Genomic DNA, 22,814 nt, shown 5'->3' on the forward strand with positions numbered 1-22,814 from the left:
TTTGCTACCATGGGCTTCCATAACTGTGAGGGTGCCATAGACAGAACACACTTTCCTGTTTTGGCCCCCGAACACCATGCCTTGGAGTACATCAACCAGAAAGGGTACTTCTCCATGGTGCTGCAGGCACTTGTGGATCACAAGGGCCATTTCAATGTGGGATGATTGGGAAAGGTACATGATGCCTGCATCTTTCAGAACTTCTGCCTCTTCCGAAAGATGTATGCTGGAACTTTTTTCCTTGACTGGACAATCAGAGTTGGAGAGGTGGACATGCTTATAGTGATTCTGGGAGACCCAACTTACCCCTTGTTCCCGTGGCTCATGAAGCCCTACACAAGCAGCCTGGTCCTAGCAAGGAGGAATTCAATAATAGGCTGACCAGGTGCAGAATGGCGGTGGGAAGTGCATTTGGATGTTTAAAAGGGGAGGTTTTGGAGTCAGTGAATGTAACATTCCTTCCTGTTGTGTGCTCCATAACCTGTGTGAGAACAAGGGGGAATCTCTTCTGACAGGGTGGGGACTGAGGCAGAAAGCCTTGCCAGAAAGTTTAAGCAGCCGGACACAAGCACCATAAGGAGAGCACAGAAAGGGTTAATACTACTCAGAGACACCTTGAGGGACAATTTTATTCAAGGCCTCTTTTGAGACTCTGCCATGTGGCTCTCCACAAGTTGCCCCTGCATTCCCATGTTTCCCTTTTATCCCCCACCCTACCACACCCTTTCCCTTCAACCAATAAACAGTCCATTGTCCAAAGAACAGGAGTTTTTATTTGAAGAAAACAGCTGGGAAAGAACAGAACTAGGAACCGGAAGGAGGGCTCAGGAATGTGGGACTGTCTTCTGCCTCCTGACGTCCTGGAGGCTCCAGCTCCCCTTGAGTCTCCCGCCACCCAAGTGTCCTGAGGCCCAGTTAGCCCCTGAGGACTTTGGGGGTGGAAGCCTTGGTGCTGGCAGAAGATGGCCCAGGGGTGTCATCAGGGCAGGCAGGGTTCTGGGAGGTGGCCCATTCAAAGCACACCGCCATGTGCTCCGTGACAGCAATCAGGAGGGCAAACATTGTCTCGTGCTGCCATGCCAGCTGCTCCCTCGTGGCCTCCTCTCCTGCTGTTCTGCTTTGATCTCCACCACAAGGGTGTGTGTGCAGTCCATTTGTTCATGAAATCTCTCCTCCAGCAGGCATTTGCACTTGTAAATCAGAGCCAGGCAGGCAGATGCTGTAGGAGGTGGAGGCAGGTTGCGATCCTGCCATAAATCTTGGCATTCTGCTTACTGGTTCTGAGCTCTGTGATAATGGCTTCATCTTGATGAGTCCAAGATCTCCTGGACACTCCTGGCTAGTGCTTTTCTATGCCACTGGGAGCTGGAGCCTGTGGGTGCAGCAGTACTCACGTTCGTCGCAGTGCCTGTTGGAATGCTGGAGAAACTCGTCTCCGTGTGTGCCACAGCGTACTGCTTGCTTGCAATGGGCTTACAACGCTGGCCACATGGAATAGGCCATGCAAGATTAAAAATAGCATTACTCCTGGGGAAAAGCAGGAGTACAATAATGGACTTCAGTGGCCCCTAAGGGCGATGCAACAAGCTTAGGATGCATCGCTTAGAAAATAGACAGTATTGGGCTAAGGTCAATGTAAAGTCTTGGGGTACATCTACACTGCAAGCTTATTTCAGAAAAAGCTATTCCAGAAGAGATCTTCTGGAATAGCTTATTTCAAAATAGATCCTCCACACTGCAGGGAAGCCTCAAAATTAGTCTGAGGCAGGCTTCCCTAATGTAGATGTGCTATCTCGATTTAGAGCCCCGGGAGGCACTGGGAAGGAATAACTTAGAATGTCGCTGGTGAGGAGCATAGCAGCAGTGGAGCATCCACACACACCCTCTTCTGAAAGCGCTTTTTCAGAAGTAGCGTTTTTCCCCATGGAATAGAGTTTACCAATGTCGGAAAAAGCCCTCTGTTATTTCGATTTTCTTTCAAAATAATGCAATTGCTGTGTGGATGCTAATATTGTTTTTCTGGAATAATGGCCGTTATACTAGAATAACAGTGCAGTGGAGACACACCCTTAGGCTGTGTCTACATTAGCATCCCTTTTCTGGAAAAGGGTGCCAATGAGACCAGTTGGAATTGCAAATGCCGCGGGGGATTTAAATATCCCCCACGGCATTTGCATGAACATGGCTGCCGCTTTTTTCCGGCTCGGGGCTTTGCTGGAGAAAAGTGCCAGTCTAGACGGGATCGTTCGGAAAATAAAGCCTTTTCCGGAAGATCCCTTATTCCTGCTTTTAAGAGGAATAAGGGATCTTCTGGAAAAGGCATAATTTTCCGAAAGATCCCGTCTAGACTGGTGCTTTTCTCCGGCAAAGCCCCAAGCTGGAAAAAAGCGGCAGCCATGTTCATGCAAATGCCGCGGGGGATATTTAAATCCCTGCGGCATTTGCAATTCTGACTGGTCTCATTAGCATCCCTTTTCCGGAAAAGGGTGCCAATATAGACACAGCCGTAGTGTAGACCAGGCCTGAGGCTTTCATGGATCTGATTCCTCTTCCACTGAAGTAAATGTAAAAGCTGCATTTTGCACCCCCAAATTCTCTCTCTCTCTCTCTCTCTCTCTGTCTCTCTCTCTCTCTCTCACACACACACACACACACAACTCTCTCTCTCTCACTCACACACACACACACACACACACACACACACACCTTAATTTGTGTATGTATGAATTTCAGTAACTTCATATACATACAGTAATCTGCTACCTTCCTTCAAGAGAATAACAGTCTGTAACAGTAAATCAAACCCACCAGTTCTCCTGATTATCAACATGCTTCCTTCCTGTGACAGGAATGATGCCACCACACTGATGGGAAGAGGTGAAAAGGGATTTTTTTTATGTTTGTTTTATTCATCACTTTCACTGAGACACTTAGGAAGAAATTCTAGACTGATTCACGAACGGAAACTCCATGCGCAGTGCACTAGAGCGGTTGCCTCTTTGGACAGGAAGCACGCTGTGGTTTTCGAGGCTAAAGGTTATACCACTTCTAAATATTTCTATACTGAGTGGAGGTGCAAGTTCTCACACTGACAAACACCAACCTCACACGTTTATTTGCCTTCACAGAGTACAACCTACTTTGCATTATGTACTTCAGAATAACTGTTTCCCAAAATTATTGACAAAATACTAAAGTTATAGGGGTAAATAGGAGCAAACCATGATTAAGAGGAATAGGCAGATGCAAAAATTTGACATTGGAAATTAGATGGAGGCTGAAAGTTGGACTATATCTAGACTACATCCCTTTTTGGTAAAGGGATGTAAATTAGGCACGTTGATATTGCAAACGAAGCCAGGATTTGAATTTTCCGCGCTTCATTTGCATAATGGTGGCTGCCGCTTTTTTTCAAAACAGGGCTTTTTCAAAAAAAAAAAAGTGGCAGTTTAGATGGGGAATTTTCGACAGAAATGCCCCGATTTGAAAGATCCTGTACTCCTCAAAAAATGTACAGGGAAGAGTCATTAAAAGGAACAAAACAAGGATATTGTTATGTACAGCAGAGTATCATCAGCACAGTTCCATGTTTCCCAAGTTAGGGAATCTATCCCGCCCAGCCACTGCAACAGAGTTGTTCTTCAGAGTACGAGTTTTCATTTTCTTAGGACTCCTGGTACCTTTCAAAATATGAAGTGAATGTAAATTGATAGAGCCATGTCCCCTTGACCTTGGATGCTCCATCGTTTTCTTACTGTTTATGCCAGTTTATATTATACTAGGCTCAAGGGTTTTCCTTTCTTTTTACCCAGCAGAGCTGTTCAGGTTAGAGAAATAAAAAACAGGACTATGTAGCATTTTAAAGACTAACAAGATGGTTTATTAGGTGATGAGCTTTCATGGGCCAGACCCACTTCAGAGGAAGTGGGTCTGGCCCACGAAAGCTCATCACCTAATAAACCATCTTGTTAGTCTTTAAAATGCTACATAGTCCTGTTTTTTGTTTCAGCTAGACTAGACTAACACGGCTACATCTCTATTACTATTCTAGGTTAGAGAAATGTCACTCCAGGGACATCAGACATTACAAGCAATGATGCCTTTTCTTCACCCCCCAACTTCCCCATAGGAGGAGTTATGACACTTTTCAGCTTTGAACGGTGAGAAGTGCTATCTAGGTGTGATTTTACAAAGCTATAGGTATGACTGATGGACAGGGCTTTTAGCAGGGGAAGGCAGTGCTCATATACCACAGGGATGGGGAAGATTCAAGAATGTAACTAATTAGTTCACAGGCCACCGCTGATATGTCAACACAGCAATTAAACACTTTCGGCAGGCCAAGTAAGCTGGCTCAGGTTCATGGGACTTATGCTGCAGGGTTGTAAAACTGTGGTGTAGATGTAAGGGCTCAGGGATGTTTCTCCTGACTCTCCAGCTTTCCTGTAGAGAGAGAAAGCCCCCGCTGAAGTCAGTGGGATAATAAATTAGGCCCATGATTTCAAAACCAAACTCCAGAAATGTATATAGATGGAACAATGCTGTAGTTTGGCCAGAAAACTGGCCTTTGCCAATGTAGTTTGAAGAACATTCTGCAACAGAGCTGATGTCAGAAACCACTCTGTTATAACTGACCCAATGATGTGTGTCCCTGGCTTTGATTTGCCATGCTACTCATGGGCCCTTTTGAATCCCCTGTTGAATGGGCCTTCATGGCAATGAAAGAATCCCATGTGTGGCTGTGGTCAAAGGCTGATAATATCACACAACACTGAGGGTTGCCGAGCCTTCAGGATTGTACTGGTATCTCCAAGATTTAAAGATTAATTTTTAATTGTCACATGATGAAACTTTCAAGAACATATATAGTCAACCAAAATTGCTATACAAGGAGTTCTGCACTTTACTGATTAGGCTGCTGCATATTGGTTTGACAAGCTCTGCATCTGATAAGAAGGTAAATGGAGTTTGTAATATGACTTACACTAAGTGTCACTTTTGGTGATCACATTCCCCGCCTGTCAATAAACAACATAATAACAACTTCAAAATGGAAATCAAAGACTTTAGTTCATTATGGAATTCTGAGTGACAATCTTTGTTGCTGAATTCTACACAATATGGACTGAACCATCGCATGCCCCTATCACCTTCTGGAGCAGTCAGTGACAAGCTGCACTGAAATCTCAGCTAGAAGGTTGTAAATATTCATAAATGTACATATGGGGGAGCAATGGAATAAGTAGTTACCCTTTCTTTCTTTCTCTTCAAATATCTAGCTCATGATACAGAGTCAATGTTTAGTATAATCAAATTAAAGGTTTCAGAAACCTTGACTTCTATTGTCTTTCACCTCTGAAGGCTAAAATTGGCTTTCAGAGAGACTTCAGTAATTCTGGACATCACTGAAATTAACAGAAAAACAATGTTGGATTGTGCCCAATTGGTTATTGGTGAGCCCAATTGGGTTACTGTGCCCAATTGGTGAGTGGTTTTTTTTAAAACGTTTGTAGACTTGAGCATCATGCATTTTGCTTCTTCACTGTAGTAAATAGAATATACAAGACTCAAAACAATAACAACCAAATGTGTACAAATAGCAAACTTCACTGTGCATTCAAAAACCAAAATAAAATTCAGATGGCAACCCTCACATATATTGTACAACCATATACTGCAAGGCTATGACTACATGGTGACCTTGATCTATGTCATAAACTGAAAGCAACACAGGTCTGACATATGCATCCCTCACATATACCATACATTGGAAAACAAAATAGCTCAAATTCACAGAGAACAAATAAAATCTTTTGGAAGTTTTCGAAAGCTAGGCTATGGCTAGCTAAGGCAGGACATTTAGCCCATACACAGATTTAAAATATATATTGCAATAGTATGTTAGTCAGCTCCAAAGAAGGAGGTTTTGATTTTATATATTTTTGTTTCTTAGGATACATCTAGACTGTGTTGCTGTTTTGGGATAGTGGAAGCATCCCGAAATAGCAAGAACATAAGAAGGGCTGTACTGGGTCAAACCAAAGGTCCATCTAGCCCAGTAGCCTGTCTACCAACAGTGGCCAACACCAGGTGCCCCAGAGAGGGTGGACTGAAGACAATGATCAGCGATTTGTCTCCTGCCCTCCTTCTCCAGCCTCTGACAAACAGAAGCAGGGACACCACTTCTATCCCCTGGCTAATAGCCTTTTATGGACCTAACCTCCATGAAATTATCTAGCTTCTCTTTAAACTCTGTTATAGTCCTAGCCTACACAGCCTCCTCTGGCAAGGAGTTCCGCAGGTTGACTACATGCTGTGTGAAGAAGAACTTTCTTTTATTAGTTCTAAACCTGCTACCCATTAATTTCATTTGGTGTCCTCTAGTTCTTCTATTATGGGAACTAATAAATAACTTTTCTTTATCTGCCTTCTCCACACCACTCATGATTTTATATACCTCTATCATATCCCCCCTCAGTCTCCTCTTTTCTAAATTGAAAAGTCCCAGTTGCTTTAACCTCTCTTCATATGAGACCCATTCCAAGCCCCTAATCATTTTAGTTGCCCTTTTCTGACCCCTTTCCAAGGCCAAAATAGCTTTTTTGAGGTGAGGAGACCACATCTGTACACAGTATTCAAGATGTGGGAATACCATAGTTTTATACAGGAGCAGTAAGATATTCTGTGTCTTATTTTCTATCCCTTTTTTAATAATTCCTAGCATCCTTTTTGACCGCCGCTGCACATTGTATGGAAGTTTTCAGAGAACTATCCACGATAACTCCAAGATCTTTCCTGATTTGTCATAGCCAAATTAGCCCCCATCATACTGTATGTATAGTTGGGGTTATTTTTCCCCGATGTGCATTACTTTACACTTATCCACATTAAATTTCATTTGCCATTTTGTTGCCCAATCACTCAGTTTGGTGAGATCTTTTTGAAGTCCCTCACAGTCTGCTTCTGTCTTGACTATCCTAAACAGTTTGGTATCATCTGCAAACTTTAGTACCTCACTGCTTACCCCTTTCTCCAGATCATTTATGAATAAGTTGAACAGGATTGGCCCCAGGACTGACCCTTGGGAGACACCACTAGTTACCCCTCTCCATTCTGAAAATTTACCATTTATTCCTACCCTTTGTTTCCTATCTTTTAATCAGTTCTCAATCCAAGAAAGGACCTTCTCTCTTATCCAATGGCCATGTAATTTACACAAGAGCCTTTGGTGAGGGACCTTGTCAAAGGCTTTCTGAAAATCAAAGTATACTATATCCACTGGATCCCCTTTGTCTGTATGTTTATTAACCCCTTCAAAGAACCCTAATAGATTAGAACATTGCGTCTTTAAAAGCGCCTGCTATTTCCAAAATAGTGGGCACGCTATTCCGGCAGCTCATTCCAAAAATAAGCTCTTTCGATCTAGACTAGGAATAAGCTACACAATTTGAATAGCGCAAATTGCATAACTTATTCTGACAGAAGGGTGCTGTCTAGACACTTAGTTTCCAAAGGAACCTTTTCCTTTTTGTTCTTTCTTTTTGTTCTACTGTAATGGTATTGTCTCAGACTCTAGAATAAACGTATTTTGAAATACATTTCAAACTTATACTCTATACATTTAATTCAATTACTGTAATAAGGATAGCCCTAATGTTGATGTTTTTATTTAGCTGATGTGAGACTGTGCTTTATTAGCTCAGCTCCCTTCTTGTGATGTGAAGACTCAAGCATCAAACTATACATAGACAGCAATGCAGATTTTATTTGTGATATATTGCTCATTTTAACTAATTTGTTAAGATATTTGAAAGCCTTTGAATATTAGTCACCAACATTTTTGGTAAAATGCCATTTTATTATTAAATATGAGGATGATGTCTTAACATCAAGGTCAACAATATCATACAAACTTTGGTAACTGAGCTGGAAAAATAAGGTACCACAGGACTCCTCGTTGCTTGAGCTGGAAAAAGAGCCCACTTGGTCTATCACTTACTGTGCTTTTTGCTTTTCTAGATAATGAATATAATAGTTCCAAGGAAGTGGTGGAATCCCCACCACTGGCAATTTTAAAGAACAGTTTGGACAAATACCTGACAGGGATGGTTAAATATACTTAGCTGTGCCTGAGTATATGGATTACAGTGGATGACCTATTGAGATCCCTTCCAGGCTTACATTTTCAGGAGTCTATTATTCTGTCTCTGAATTCCATACTAAAATAAATGCCAAAGGAAGACTCAAATGTTCACTTGTAATGCCCTTCATAAACATCTCCACTTTTGGACAAGAGTAGCAAATAGTGACAATGAAGCAGCCATTACTACTTCATTGTAATTCATATGAGCAGAAACAATTTGATATGATATAGCTTGGTCTATTTTGGTGTGTGTCACAGAGAGAACCATGGCCTGACTCTTTGACTTGGCTTTTAAAATCAGAGTTCCTGCTCATTTGTATTTGGATGATTGCTGAACGAACATAGGCTAGTGTTATTGGAAAGCCAGGGTGAGGGCTTTACCTTGGCAGAGGGTTACCATATTTCAAGTTCCCAAACAGAGAACGCTGTTGGAGGGTTATGGAGGAGAAGAGGAAACTGGAGAGGGGATTTGGCAGGTAATGGAGGAGTGTACATATATTTGGAGGGGGTATTTGAAGATGCTGGAAAGAATATTTGGAGGTACTGGAGGAGTGTATGTGTATTAAGAGGGGGGTATATGTAGGTGCCAAAGGAGAATCTGGGGGGGCGGAGTACATATGTGCTGGGAGGTGATATTTGGAGGGTATTGGAGAGCTGTGTGTGCTGGGGGAGAGGGACATGTGGCAGGGCAGCTGGCCTAGGCTCAAGATGCAGCACCAGCCTGTCAGATAGCATCTCTCTGTAGGCTTCTCCCACTCTCCAGGGCAGGGAACAAGAGCCTGTCCCTGTCAGACAGGCTGAGGCCCTATGGTGGGGCTGGTATCTTGGCAGCTCCATTTACCTGGCAGGCCAGGCCAGGGCGAGCAGGATGTAGCATCTGCAGATGCCAGGGAGGGACCACACCTGCTCCACAACAAACCATCCTGGACGTTGTCTCTTACTTGAAAAATCTTCCCAGAGGAGGTCACACCCGAGAAAACCTGGGTCCCAGGCAGCTCAGCTCCAGGAGACCTCTTACTCCTCAGAAGCCAACCCCTTCCCACGCAGTTCCCTGTCCTAGATACCTGTAACTTCTGGTCAGACTGTGCAAGGGTTCCCCTGCTGGATGGAGGCTCACATTGCAGCCAGCTGGTTGTTTAGCAGCTGAAAAGTCAGGCAAATCTCCAACCTGTAGCCAATCTTTTATCTACCTACCATGCCACCAATTCCCCTGTGGAGACAGGAGGCAGTACAGCAGTGATTTGAACCTAGGTCTCCCACATTCTAGCAGGTAGGCACCTAAGTCTCCCAGGTGAATCTAGTCCTACATGTGCAATGGATAATGGGGAAAGGACAATTAATAAATTACAAAACATACAAATCAACCACAAAACAATAAAAAACAAAGGGAATTCCCCCTTGTATAATTCTACTGGATACAATGGCTTTGCTCTTTGGATGAATGTGAACCCCAAACTGCCTGTTCTGCATTTATTCCATGGAAAGTGGACACACTTTATACAAGAATGGGAATAAAATTCTTTGAGGATTAATGGTTTGAGTGCTGGTGATTAGGGAAGTGAAGATGATCTACACTCAGTTGTTATACAAGCTTTAGAAGGGAAACCAATAAAACTTTTCAAACATCCTGGGAAGCTAGTGATAAGCAAATAATAAGACACATGGAAAGCAGGGAGATTAGCATTAGACTTTGGATTTGACAAATGAGCAAATGTAAAGATGTTCAAAAGGCATTGGATATCGAAAAAGGTGGGGACACCATAAAGATAAAGAAAATGCATTGATTTTATTAGACAAACCCCCATGTAAACAAAAAATGAGCAGCCAGGATATTTTATGTAAGATATATGGATGACAACCTAACAATTCAGAAATAATAGTCAGCAGAGTATGGGGAAAATCATATCCTAGCCCAGAGTATTTTTCTCCAGTTTCCATCCTGTAAAAGCAGATTGTATCATATTTTGCCATTTATGAATAAGAAACAAGATATTATAGGTTCTAGAAAATAAATTGCAACTCAATCTTATTCTCCCCACACTGACCTTTTCATAATATTCAGAAGACAGAGACGTAAAGGCCAATTAGATAATTTCATCCCTCTGCAAGAGGAAGGATATACCTACATTGTGGTGAGAAAAAGAAGATGGATCTTTACATTTCTCCCACTTATGTTCAATAATAACCAGCATTTAAAGGCAATAAGGAGGAACTCTCATCTTGGCAGGCAGCTGGTGAGGGCATCAGGCCTGGGTATGGTCACAAAGTTCATGGAGCAGTGCAATAAAGGACAGATCTTTTCATGATCCTTCAACACATCGCTCAAATGTTTCATCTCATCTGTTAGCTTCCCAATCTCTCTTTTCAGGGAGGTATTTTCTTGTTCAAGGCACTCATATTCCTGGAATGAAAAAAGGAAGCCCACTGCTAGTAAAATACAATCCTTATAGTGCCTTCATCTGTTTTTAATCAAATGATAACAGAATAAATTGGTTTTTTTGCTTGTTTAATATTTCTGAAATCTAACAAACAAAATACTAAACTAGCCTAATGCATACAGATGCACATAACAATATGACTGTTCCTATCCATGCTCTTATGAAGCTACATCTACACTACAGCAGAAAGTCAACTTAAGCTATGGTCTCGAGTTGTGGCAGGAGAGGTCCAGGTTGGATATTAGGAAAATCTATTTCACTAGGAGAGTGGTGAAGCACTGGAATGGGTTACTTAAGGAAGTAGTGGAGTCTCCATCCCTAGAGGTGTTTAAGTCTTGGCTTGACAAAGCTCTGGCTGGGTTGATTTAATTGGGATTGGTTCTGCATAGGGCAGGAGGCTCGACTTGATGACCTTCTAAGGTCTCTTCCAGCTCTATGGTTCTATGATTCTGTGCAACTCCAGCTATGTGAATAATATAACTGGAGTCAACAAATCTTATGTCAAGTTAATGCGAAGTCTACGTTGCGGGTGGGTCAATGGGAGAAACTCTCCCATCAATTCCCCTCACTCTCCTCATCTAGAGTAGTGAACAGGGTTAATGCGGGGGAGGGAGGGGGAAGAGGGGCAAACCTGTGGTTAATTTGGCAGGTCTGCTAAATTGATTGCTGGTGGATTGATCTCAGAGCATTGATCCAGACTGTAGCATACAGTCGTGCACCAGATCCTGAGGTATGGCTATGAAGCACGTTGTACCATTCAGGAGGAGATTGCAAAGGTAGCATCTTTGCATTCTTCTGATCCTGGACTAATCTATGCTGTTCTGATTTCCTCATCACAAATTACTGTAGACTAAGGATGCTCTAAGATGTGTTTGCTGGCAATGGCCTAAGGGCTCATTCTGGCAATCAGGGATTGCAAGAGTTTGGGATGTGCCCACAACATCCAGCTTCTTTCCCCAACCATGTCTTCTGCACTGGTTGTAGGGATGGAGTGGTATTGGAGTACCACACCACCCAAAGATCCTTACACATTGGATACATCCTTTTCAGGCTGCAAATGACAGCTTTGTATTGCCCCAAAACAAAAGCAAAACAAGCATACCCCAGAAAGGCTGGACAGAGTCCTGGTCTGCTTTGGGAAGCATGAGTGTTAAGGCAACTGATGGAGTGCTAAACCTGTGCCTGGAGTTTCTTCCCTTTCAAGTTGTAAAATGAATTTTGTGCCTGAGATTGTCCACATAGTGTCATGGCAGCTACTAAACCTGAAGCCTGGCCCTGCTATCCGCTAACTCAGCTCTATAGCTGCATTTATGTTCCAGAAAAAAAATGAAGCCCTACTTGCTTTGCACATTATCTACTACCTACATTAAAGATTACAACACTGCAAAAGGTCTGTGAATCCCTCATTTCCTGCTATCAGATGCTGCTCATCTGGGACTCGAGTAACCAGCTAGAGTCCCTGAATTATAAATGGAACTAGTATACATGTTGGGGGTGAATGATTATTAATTATTATTATTTGTATTAGTGTAGCACCTAGAAGCACCACACCAGTATTAGCTGCTGTACAGACACAGAATAGTAACACGGTTCCTGCCCCAAAGTGCAAATATAAGTCAAGAGTCAACAGATGGGTACAGACAGATAAGGGAATACAAAGAAACAACAAGACTATCTCAATCAGCATGACAGACTGCGGGAGCAGTGTTTCAGTGCAACTCTATCAGGGTATGTCTACACTACAGCGCTAATTCGAACTAACTTAGTTCGAATTAGTTAATTTGAACTAAGCTAATTCGAACTAACGGATCCAGACTAAAAAACTAGTTCGAATTAGCGTTTTGCTAATTCGAACTAGCATGTCCACATTAAGTGGACCCTGAACCAGGGTTAAGGATGGCCGGAAGCAGTGCCGGCAGGGCATCAGATGAGGACTTAGAGCGTGGAGCTGCTGCCTCAGGCTAGCCGAGAGCTGTGCTTAAAGGGACCCGACCCCCACCCCAGACAGACAGTTCTCAGGGGTGTCCCGCTTGCAAAGCAGTCCTGGCTTGGAGTGCCCGGAGTACCCACACTGGGCACATCACACCACTCGGCCATCAGACCAGCTGCACTTGCCGCAGGCTGCCATCTGGGGAGAGGGGGCAATTGGGGGGCTGCAAGAGAGCTTCCACCCCCAGAAGCCTGCAGAGCCAGCCCAGTCCTCCCCATCGGGGGCTCGTACCCCATTCCTCCCTCACCTCCTTCCACTTACCCTTCCCTAGCCCCCCTTCCTGATGTACAAAATAAAGAAAACGTGTGGTCAAAAATAGAATCTCTCTTTATTGAACAAAACTCGGGGAGACTGGGAAAAGTAGGTGGGAGAGGGGAAGAGAGAGGGTGGGAGAGGGGAGGGCAACTAAAATTATCAGAGTTTTGGAAGAGGTCCCATATGAAGACAGGCTAAAGAGACTGGGACTTTTCAGTTTAGAAAAGAGGAGACTGAGGGGAGATAGGATAGAGGTCTCTAAAAGCAGGAGTGGGGTGGAGAGGGTGCATCAAGAAAAGTCCTTCATTAGTTCCCATAATAGAAGGACTAGAGGACACCAAAGGAAAGGAATGGGTAGCAGGCTTCAAACTAGTAACAGAAAGTTGTTCTTCACAAAGCAAAGAGTCAACCTGTGGAACTCCTTGCTGCAGGAGGCTGTGAAGGCTAGAACTAGAACAGAGTTTAAAGAGAAGTGAGATAAAGTCATGGAGGTTGGGTCCATGGAGTGGTATTAGCCAGGGGGTAGAGTGGTGTCCCTGGCCAAAGTTTGTGGAAGGCTGGAGAGGGATGGCACGAGATAAATGGCTTGGTCACTGTCTTCGGTCCATCCCCTCCAGGGTCCCTAGGGTTGGCCGCTGTCGGCAGACAGGCTACTGGGCTAGATGGACCTTTGGTCTGACCAGCCTGGTCCCGGGAAGAGGGGGAGGGGCTGGGGGGCATCAGGTGGCTGGCTCGAGCCATGCCAGGTGCAGGGTCTGTTAGCTGGGTGCTGGCAGGCTTGCACCTGGCATGGGCATTGTAGGCAGCCCGTGCCTCTTTAAGAGGTCCGGGGCCAGGAGGGGGACAATAGAGTTTCCCTGGTGTTGGCCAGAGTGGCCACCAGGGAAAGCTGAGGAGGGCTAGCCTCCCACTAGTTCGAATTAAGGGGCTACACACCCCTTAATTCGAACTAGTAAGTTCGAACTAGGCTTAGTCCTCGTACAATGAGGTTTACCTAGTTCGAACTAAGCGCTCTGCTAGTTCGAATTAAGTTCGAACTAGCGGAGCGCTAGTGTAGCACCTATCAAAGTTAATTTGAACTAACATCCGTTAGTTCTAATTAACTTTGTAGTGTAGACATACCCTCAGTGTTCTTTGGTTTTCACTTTTAGTTGAACGTGGGCTAGCAAACATTTCCAGAGAAGTTCATCTCTAGATCAACAAAGGCTCGCCAACCACCATACCCAGTGTGCTTATATATTAAGAATATTGTTATTCACCATATTTTCCTGCTTCTTACTTGAGCAGGGACTTCCTAGCAATGTCCCCTCTAAACTGGGGGGGCAGCACAGCTTCATGGGTGATTAATCAGCCCTGCCCAGTCACGCCCTGAGCCTCTGATGGGGCAGGGATCATTAACCACCGGTGAAGCTGGGCTGCTCAAGTAAGAAGCAGGAAAATATGGCGAACAACAATTTTCTTACTATATAAGCAGTTTAGAGAGAACAATGCTGCCTATGGGAACAAATTAACTGTACTGAATAGTAGATGAGTTTGGAGGCATTCTATATATGGCCTTTCATGTCTAGAACTTATCATGGAACCCAGATACGATGACCCCCCAATACAAGTATTTCCTGCTGTTTGCAGTGTTTTGCAAGGACATGTCAAATTGTCTTCTGTAACAAAATCATGTTTTCATAATGTAGAAGACACATAATTCTGTATTGGATTGAGCCTTCAGAGCTGCATCTCTTATATAAAAGCATTAGCAAAATGCAGGACAATGTAGCACTTTAAAGACTAACAAGATGGTTTATTAGATGATGAGCTTTCGTGGGCCAGACCCACTTCCTCAGATCAAATACGAAGTGGGTCTGGCCCACGAAAGCTCATCATCTAATAAACCATCTTGTTAGTCTTTAAAGTGCTACATTGTCCTGCATTTTGCTTCAACTACCCCAGACTAACACGGCTACATTTCTATCACTATAAAAGCATTAGAAGCTGTAGCAGTGAATATTTCTATTACGGTGGTGCTCAAAAGTCCCAGTTGAGGTTAAAGCCCCATTGCACTGGCTGCTATACAAACACAGAAAAGAGACAATCCTGCTTTGTTCGATTTACCACTGAACACATAGTAGGACCGCCATATTAGATTATTGAGCTTGAGAACTTATTAATAGGATTTCAAAAAGAATCAGGCATTTATGTGCACAATTAAAACAGCCACAATTATTTCAGATAGGATTATGTATTATATGCAGCCAGGGGCAGATGACCGTTTTGCGGGGCCCCGGGCAGCATAACTCCGCGGGGCCCCCCCTTTGCCACAGCGCATGCTCAGGGCTTTTTTAAGCGTGGGGCCCGGGGCAGCCGCCCCGTTCACCCTGCCCTATATCCGCCCCTGTATGCAGCCTCATACTTCAGTGACTTATTGGAGTTAGAAGAAGCTTCCCTTATGGAAAACTTATTCCTTAATTGTCCAGTATAAGGATCTAGCACCTTCTGCAAGTTCTAGGTGTTTTAATGAAGGCCAAACATTAAATTAGACAGCTCATCATCATGGTCCAGTAAAAGTAATTCACTTGTTTTTACAGCAAACCCACAGCTCATCATGCTGGATTAGTATGAAAATCACCCCATATCTGTTTAAGATATGCATATTATTGTTAAATTCTAGACACAATGTTCAAAAGGGAACTGCAACATATGATGTACCCATTCACCTCATGCAGTTTGTCTGCTTTCTGCGTTTGTTTCTTTCGGCTTCTCTGGGCAGCGACTCTGTTTTTTTCTCTCCGTCTTATCTTCCTATCATCCTCCTCAGGACTCTGAAAAACCAAACCAAACCAAGCCTACTTTACTGATTTTTTTAAAAGTGCCTTGAGATAGAAAAGGCAAGGAAATAAATGTTAGTGAAAATAAGCAGTCAGTCTCGTGTGTTTCTATATAATATTTTATTCTTCTATAATCCCCTCCATCCACAGCTCTTACAGCACTTTGCAAAGATCATTAAGTGGTATTATCTTCATTATACAAACAAGGAAACTGAGGCATAGAGAGATTTTTATGGCCGAACATTTGCAGCTCCTATTGACCAGTGGGAGCACGAGTTGGTGAGCAAATCAGTGGCACAACTAGGATTAAAAAATAGAGAGGCCTGATTCTCTGGTTTCCTGCATCTGGGGGGGCTGGAATTAGCAGCACCCTCTGGCTTGAAGTAGTAATAGCCACCAAAGAAATGGTTTCCACTTTCAGCACTCCTACTATAAAAATTGCTCCAGCACATCTGTCTGTAACTTGTAGCCACTTACACCTGTGTATGAAAAGTAGATGTAAAATTCTATCAATAAGAATAATAGTGTTTTACATCTTCTTAATCCAGTAGACCATATGGTCTCTGAGAAACAACCTTATTGATCACAGAAATAGCATATAACATACCTGCCACAATACCTTTGAAATGTACACAGTCATCAATGTTTTTGGCTTTTTAAAGAGGAAGATCTCCTATTTAAATGATCTTAACTAAGGGTGAATCTACACTTCACTGTAGCTCGAAATAAGATACGCAATTTGAGCTTTACAAATTGCGGATCTTAGTCAATCTTATTTCGAAATAACTCATTTCATAATTTGGTCCTGTCTATACAGCGCCAAATTTTGAAATAACCTGCTATTCCAAAACATCCCTTACTCCTCATGGAATAAGATTTACAGGGACATCAAATAGTGAGCCTGAAATAATGGGCTTGCTGTTAAGACGCAGGATGGCTATTTCAGGATACTCCGGTATATTGAAGTAGTGTTGCAGTGTAGATGTAGCCTAAGAGATCCTATTTTGGATTCACATTTTCCTGTATTGTTCCCACACAAAAGCCACTCACAATCTAGAAAGTAACTTTCTGTTTTCATTCTGAACTCTTGAGAATGGTTTATGGAGGCTTTGGGAAGCTTTCCATTATAAATCCAATAATTAACCCCCCCCCCCTTACCTGTAAAACTCTCCATGTGGTCTGAGATTTCATCTGCTTCCTCTCAGACTAGAGCATAATTTTATATATATTAAAGGAATTGAGTAAACAAGCTTGCCCTCTAGCTAACAATGCACAGCAGCAGTTGTCTAGGGATCTCAGTTACATTCGACATAGAAGTCAGTATGATTTTTATAGTCCAGAGAATGAGCCGTCACCTGTAAATCCTGCAGAAGAGCGAGCTGGGCTTGGGAAGCAGGGGACGAACTCCTGAAGCATGGGGTAAGTATTTCTCTAGAGGTCTGTAATATGACATAATCAATAGCCTTTCATTGTGGTTTAGAGAGCAGACATGGAGCTCATCCCAGCATGTCAAGCACAGCATTACAGGAGCTGGCTGCTGTTGCTCTTAGCAATGTTTACTCCAAAACATGTCAAGTTAACCACGGTTTCCTCTCTTACAAGGAAGATTAATAACAATAAAGCAGAGAGCAGTTAAAATGCAGATCCTGGCTGGAAAAAGCTGTCCTAGTAGGAGCTGTAATGCAGTGCCACCCAGACTGCTAGAGTCTGCAAACTGAACTCATCTGTGAGGTAACGCTATTGAAATTAGTGGAGTCACACCAGTGATGAATTCCACCCCATGTGTCCGACAGGCTCAGGAGGCACGTGCCTGCATGTGGTTTCATGGAAGAAAGGGCTAGAGTGGGCAAGAAGAGCGCTCATGGTTCCTTCAGATCTGTGCAAAGGGGGCATCTTGTTCTGTTCTTTTCTGCATCTTCCCAAGGGGCTAGACATTACAGCCAGTGGCAACAGAAACATTTATAGAGTGGTAGTGCTGAGCTGTGCCCTCCTTCCCTACCTTACCCTGTCCGTGCCCCTCACTGCCTCAAGCTGGGACCACAGCTGGAGGTGGCTGCAGAGCCCTGGGTGTGGGGCTCATGGTCTGGGGGAAGCAGTGGAGTCCTCAGTAGCCAGGGCTGTGGGGACAATAGTGGAGCCTGTGAGGCCAGTAGCCAGAACCCCCTGGAGCTTGATGGGAGCCCAGGTGGCAGCAAGGCCCCCAGGTGCAGGCTGGTGGCTGGGACCACAGCGCAGGCCCCACACCCCTATTTCCCATGCCTATGACTGCAGCACAGGAACATTCAGGCCACATCTGAAGAAGTGGGCCGTGCCCATGAAAGTTCCTGGTCCCAGCTAGTGTGTGTGTGTGTGTGTGGGGGGGGTGTTGAGCCGGCAAGTGGCTGCCCAAGTGTGTGTGTGTGTGTGGGGGGGGGGGGGTTGAGCCGGCAAGTGCCTGCCCAAGTGTGTGTGTGTGTGGGGGGGGTTGAGCCGGCAAGTGGCTGCCCAGGTGTGTGTGTGGGGGAGAGGGGTTGAGCCGGCAAGTGGGTGCCCAAGTGTGTGTGTGGCGGGGGGGGGGGGTTGAGCCGGCAAGTGGGTGCCCAAGTGTGTGTGTGTGGGGGGGGGGGGTGTTGAGCCGGCAAGTGGCTGCCCAAGTGTGTGTGTGTGGGGGGGAGGGGGTGTTGAGCCGGCAAGTGGCTGCCCAAGTGTGTGTGTGTGGGGGGGGTGTTGAGCCGGCAAGTGGCTGCCCAGGTGTGTGTGTGGGGGAGAGGGGTTGAGCCGGCAAATGGGTGCCCAAGTGTGTGTGTGTGGGGAGGAGGTGTTGAGCCGGCAAGTGGGTGCCCAAGTGTGTGTGTGGGGGGGGGGGGGGGTTGAGCCGGCAAGTGGCTGCCCAAGTGTGTGTGTGTGGGGGGGGGGGTGTTGAGCTGGCAAGTGGCTGCCCAAGTGTGTGTGTGTGTGGGGGGGGGGTGTTGAGCCGGCAAGTGGCTGCCCAAGTGTGTGTGTGGTGGGGGGGGGGGGGGTTGAGCCGGCAAGTGGGTGCCCAAGTGTGTGTGTGGGGGGGGGTTGAGCCGGCAAGTGGGTGCCCAAGTGTGTGTGTGGGGGGGGGTTGAGCCGGCAAGTGGGTGCCCAAGTGTGTGTGTGGGGGGGGGGGGGGTTGAGCCGGCAAGTGGGTGCCCAAGTGTGTGTGTGGGGGGGGGGGTTGAGCCGGCAAGTGGGTGCCCAAGTGTGTGTGTGGGGGGGGGGGTTGAGCCGGCAAGTGGGTGCCCAAGTGTGTGTGTGGGGGGGGGGGGGTTGAGCCGGCAAGTGGGTGCCCAAGTGTGTGTGTGGGGGGGGGGGTTGAGCCGGCAAGTGGGTGCCCAAGTGTGTGTGGCGGGGGGGGGGGGGAGCCGGCAAGTGGGTGCCCAGGTGAAGCAGAGCCCTGGGGCTCCCAGCGCTGCGAGAGGGATCCGCTCCCCGTTCTTGGGTCGGGAGAAGCTGCTCGTGAGTCCGTTGCCCTCACTCGCACCCGGCCCCTGGTACCGCGGCCCGTGCCCGGCCCCTTCCGCCTCCCCGAGCCCCGCGGTACCTGCGGCTGGTTCCCGTCGGACGAGACGCTTCTCCGCAGGACGCTGCCCGAAGCCGCGGCCCCGTGCGACATGCCGGGACCTGCTGAGCGGCCGGGGCCGCGGCGGGAGCCCAAGGAGCAGCCCCGCTGCCCGCCCCCCGGCCCCTGCCAGCGCACTCCAGTCCCCAGCCTCGCTAGGGGGAAACTCCGGCCCGGGGCATCCCGGCAGCTCGCACCTGGCTGCGCGGCTCGCGCGCTCTGTGCTTCCCCGGGCCCGGGGACGCCTCTTCTGCCCGGATCCGGCCGCCGCGCCTGGGAGTCCCGCACCCGCGCCGGCCGCTGCTTGTCAATTTCATGGAAGTCACGTGGCGCCCTTTGAAACCTCGGAGGGAACTAGCTGCAAACCGCAAGGGCGCCGCTTCTGGATGCCGCGTGGGGAAGCGAGAGGGGCTGCGGGGCACAGCGGGGGGCAGGGCGCCCGCCCCCCGCACGCCTGGGGCAAGCGGCAGCCCTGCTCCGGCACCGCCGGCGGTTTGGAAATAGGAAGCGAGCTGCGAGCGGTACCGCAAAGCGACCCTTGGGCGCGGGGAGACAACCCCCCTCCTCACACCTAGGGCAAAGGGGGTGCAAGGGACAGGATTTAGTCAGCTCCCTACAGAGAAAACTCGGCTCCCGCTCGGAGGAGGGACAGGGAGTCTGGAGGTCTTCAGACGCGGAGCCTGGGCTTAGCCCCATTTCTACAATTGTACTTTTGAGGAATAGGAGGGGGAGTGTAAGGAGGAAGAGAGGAAACTCAGCATCATATTCCTTAATAGGCTCCCTCCGGCACGCCACACAGCGGGTTAGATGGATTCTCTAACGGGACAGTGAAAACACCTATTTTCTGTATATAAAAAGGGACAGAACTGTATAAATACTTAGCAACCCTGAGAGTTTAATTCATAACTTTGCTAACCACTAAAAATCCCGGATTGGATAGTGTTACTGGATGTATGTGTTATACAAGACTCTACCAGGCACTAACAACCCTCCTAGTTGCCTGCTTTCTCCCCACTTTTCTTCTTCTCACCCTCACTGACAGGAGGGGTGTTAACAGGCCAATTCCCCTTGAATGGGCCCTTGAAATGTATTACTTATGTTAAACAATCTCATAGACTTTAAGGTCAGAAGGGACCATTATGATAATCTAGTCTGACCCTCTGCACAATGCAGGCCACAGAATCTCACCCACCCACTCCTAGAATAATCCTCTCGCCTATATCTCAGATAATGAAGCCTTTGAATAGTTTGAAGACCCCAAGATGCAGAGAATCCTCCAGCTGTGATCTGTACCCCAAGCTACAGAGGAAGGCAAAAAACCTCCAGGGCCTCTGCCAATCTACCCTGGAGGAAAATTCCTTCCCGACCCCAAATTTGAGCATCAGCTAAACCCTGAGCATGTGGGCAAGACTCACCAGCCAGACACCCAGAAAGTTCTCTATAGTAACTCCTATCATCCCTCCATTGACCTATATACCATTGATAATGAATGGTTAATTAGTTACCAAGATCATGTTATCTCATCAAACCATCCCCTTCATAAACCCATCGGCTGTGTCTACACTGGCATGAATTTCCGGAAATGCTTAAAACAGAATAGTTTTCGTTATAAGTATTTCCGGAAAAAGAGCGTCTACATTGGCAGGCTGCTTTTCCAGAAAAGTCCTTTTTCCGGAAAAGCATCTGTGGCCAATGTAGACACGCTTTTCCGGAAAAGACTACTGGGCTGTCTACACTGGCCCTTTTCTGGAACAGTGTTCTGGAATAAGGACTTATGCCCGAGCGAGAGCAGAATAGTTTTTCCGGAATAGCGGCTGATTTTGTATAGTAGAGCGTCGTTGCTTTTCCGGAAATTCAAGGGCCAGTGTAAACAGCTCGCAGCTTATTCCGGAAAAGTGGCTGATTTTCCGGAATAAGTGGCCCAGTGTAGACACAGCCTTTAAAATCAGTCGTTATTCCAGAAAAGCTATGCTATGCCACAGACGCTTTTCCAGAAAAAGGGTTTTTCCGGAAAAGCAGCCTACCAATGTAGACGCTCCTTTTCCGGAAAAACTGAAAACGGAATAGTATTCTGTTTTAAGCAGTTCCAGAAATTCATGCCAGTGTAGACACAGCCGTACAGTAGAGCATCGTTGCTTTTCCGGAAATTCAAGGGCCAGTGTAGACAGCTTGCAGCCTATTCCGTAAAAATGGCTGATTTTCCGGAATAAGTGGCCCAGTGTAGACACAGGCATCTAGTTTAATCTTGAAGCCAGATAGATCTTTTGCCCCCACTACTTCCCTTGGAAGGCCGTTCCAGAACCTCACTCCTCTAATGATTAGAAACCTTCGTCTAATCTCAAGTCTAAACTTCCTACTAGCCAGCTTATATCCATTTGTTCTTGTGTCCACATTGGTATTAAACTTAAATAATTCCTCTCCCTCCCTGGTATTTATCCCTCTAATATATTTAAAAAGTGCAATCATGTCCCCCCTCAGCCTTCTTTTGGTTAAGGTAAACAAGCCAAGCTCCTTGAGTCTCCTTTCATAAGACAGGTTTTCCATTCCTCAGATCATCCTAGTGGCCCTTCTTTGTACCTGTTCCAGTTTGAATTCATCCTTCTTAAACATGGGAGACTAGAACTGCACACAGTATTCCAAATGGGGTCTCACCAATGCCTTGTATAATGGCACTAACATCTCCTTATCTCTACTGGAAATACCTCGCCTAATACATCCCAAGACCGTATTAGCCTTTTTCACGGCCATGACACAGTAGCGGTTAATAGTCATCCTATAATCAACCAGGACTCCGAGGTCCTTCTCCTCCTCCGTTACTTCCAACTGATGTGTCCCCAGCTTATAACTAAAATTCTTGTTATTAATCCCTAAATGCATAACCTTACACTTCTCACTATTAAATTTCATCCTATTGCTATCACTCCAATTTACAAGATCATCCAGATCTTCCTGTATGATACCCCGATCCTTTTCTGAATTGGCAATAGCTCCCAACTTTCTGTCATACGCAAATTTTATCAGGACACTTCCACTTTTGTGCCAAGGTCAGCGATAAAAAGATTAAGTAAAATGGGCCCCCAAAACTGATCCCTGAGGAACTCTGCTAGTAACCTTCCTCCAACCTGACAGTTCACCTTTCAATATGACCCGCTGTAGTCTCTCCTTTAACCAGTTGCTTATCCACCTCTCAACTTTCATATTAATCCCTATCTTTTCCAATTTAACCAATAATTCCCCATGCAGTACTGTATCAAATGCCTTACTAAAATCTAAAAAATCTGTTACTTTCTCAAAAAAGGAGATCAGGTTGGTTTGGCATGATCTACCTTTTGTAAAACCATGGGCTACGTCTACACTGGCCCCTTTTCCAAAAGGGGCATGTAAATTTCAGCAGTTGTAGTAGGGAAATCCGCGGGGGATTTAAATATCCCCCGCGGCATTTAAATAAAAATGTCCGCCGCTTTTTTCCGGCTTTTAAAAAAGCCGGAAAAGAGCGTCTAGACTGGCCCCGATCCTCCGGAAAAAGTGCCCTTTTCCGGAGGCTCTTATTCCTACTTTAAAGTAGGAATAAGAGCCTCCGGAAAAGGGCACTTTTTCCAGAGGATCG

At 45.8% G+C, this 22,814-nt stretch overlaps 1 protein-coding gene across 4 annotated transcripts in view; it reads right to left on the reverse strand.

The window, feature by feature from the left end:
- Positions 1-3,988: 3,988 nt before the first annotated feature.
- Positions 3,989-22,814, reverse strand: part of BATF3 (basic leucine zipper ATF-like transcription factor 3) — a 30,837-nt gene continuing 12,011 nt past the window's right edge. Inside the window, exons 1-4 of one of the 4 annotated variants that reach the window (XM_075925171.2) lie at positions 19,190-19,533; positions 17,001-17,084; positions 15,535-15,639; positions 3,989-10,544 (exon numbers count right to left, since the gene is read on the reverse strand). In XM_075925171.2, the coding sequence (XP_075781286.1) occupies positions 10,359-10,544; positions 15,535-15,639; positions 17,001-17,084; positions 19,190-19,261 (447 nt within the window). In that variant the 5' untranslated portion in view covers positions 19,262-19,533 and the 3' untranslated portion in view covers positions 3,989-10,358. Of the gene's footprint in view, positions 10,545-15,534; positions 15,640-17,000; positions 17,085-19,189; positions 20,492-22,814 lie in introns of those variants that run through there. The other 3 variants (XM_075925173.2, XM_075925174.2, XM_089777440.1) reach the window with 3 other exon arrangements.

This window comes from Pelodiscus sinensis, chromosome 3, assembly GCF_052426305.1.
Source record: "Pelodiscus sinensis isolate ZL-2025 chromosome 3, ASM5242630v1, whole genome shotgun sequence".
Lineage (NCBI taxonomy): Eukaryota > Metazoa > Chordata > Testudines > Trionychidae > Pelodiscus > Pelodiscus sinensis.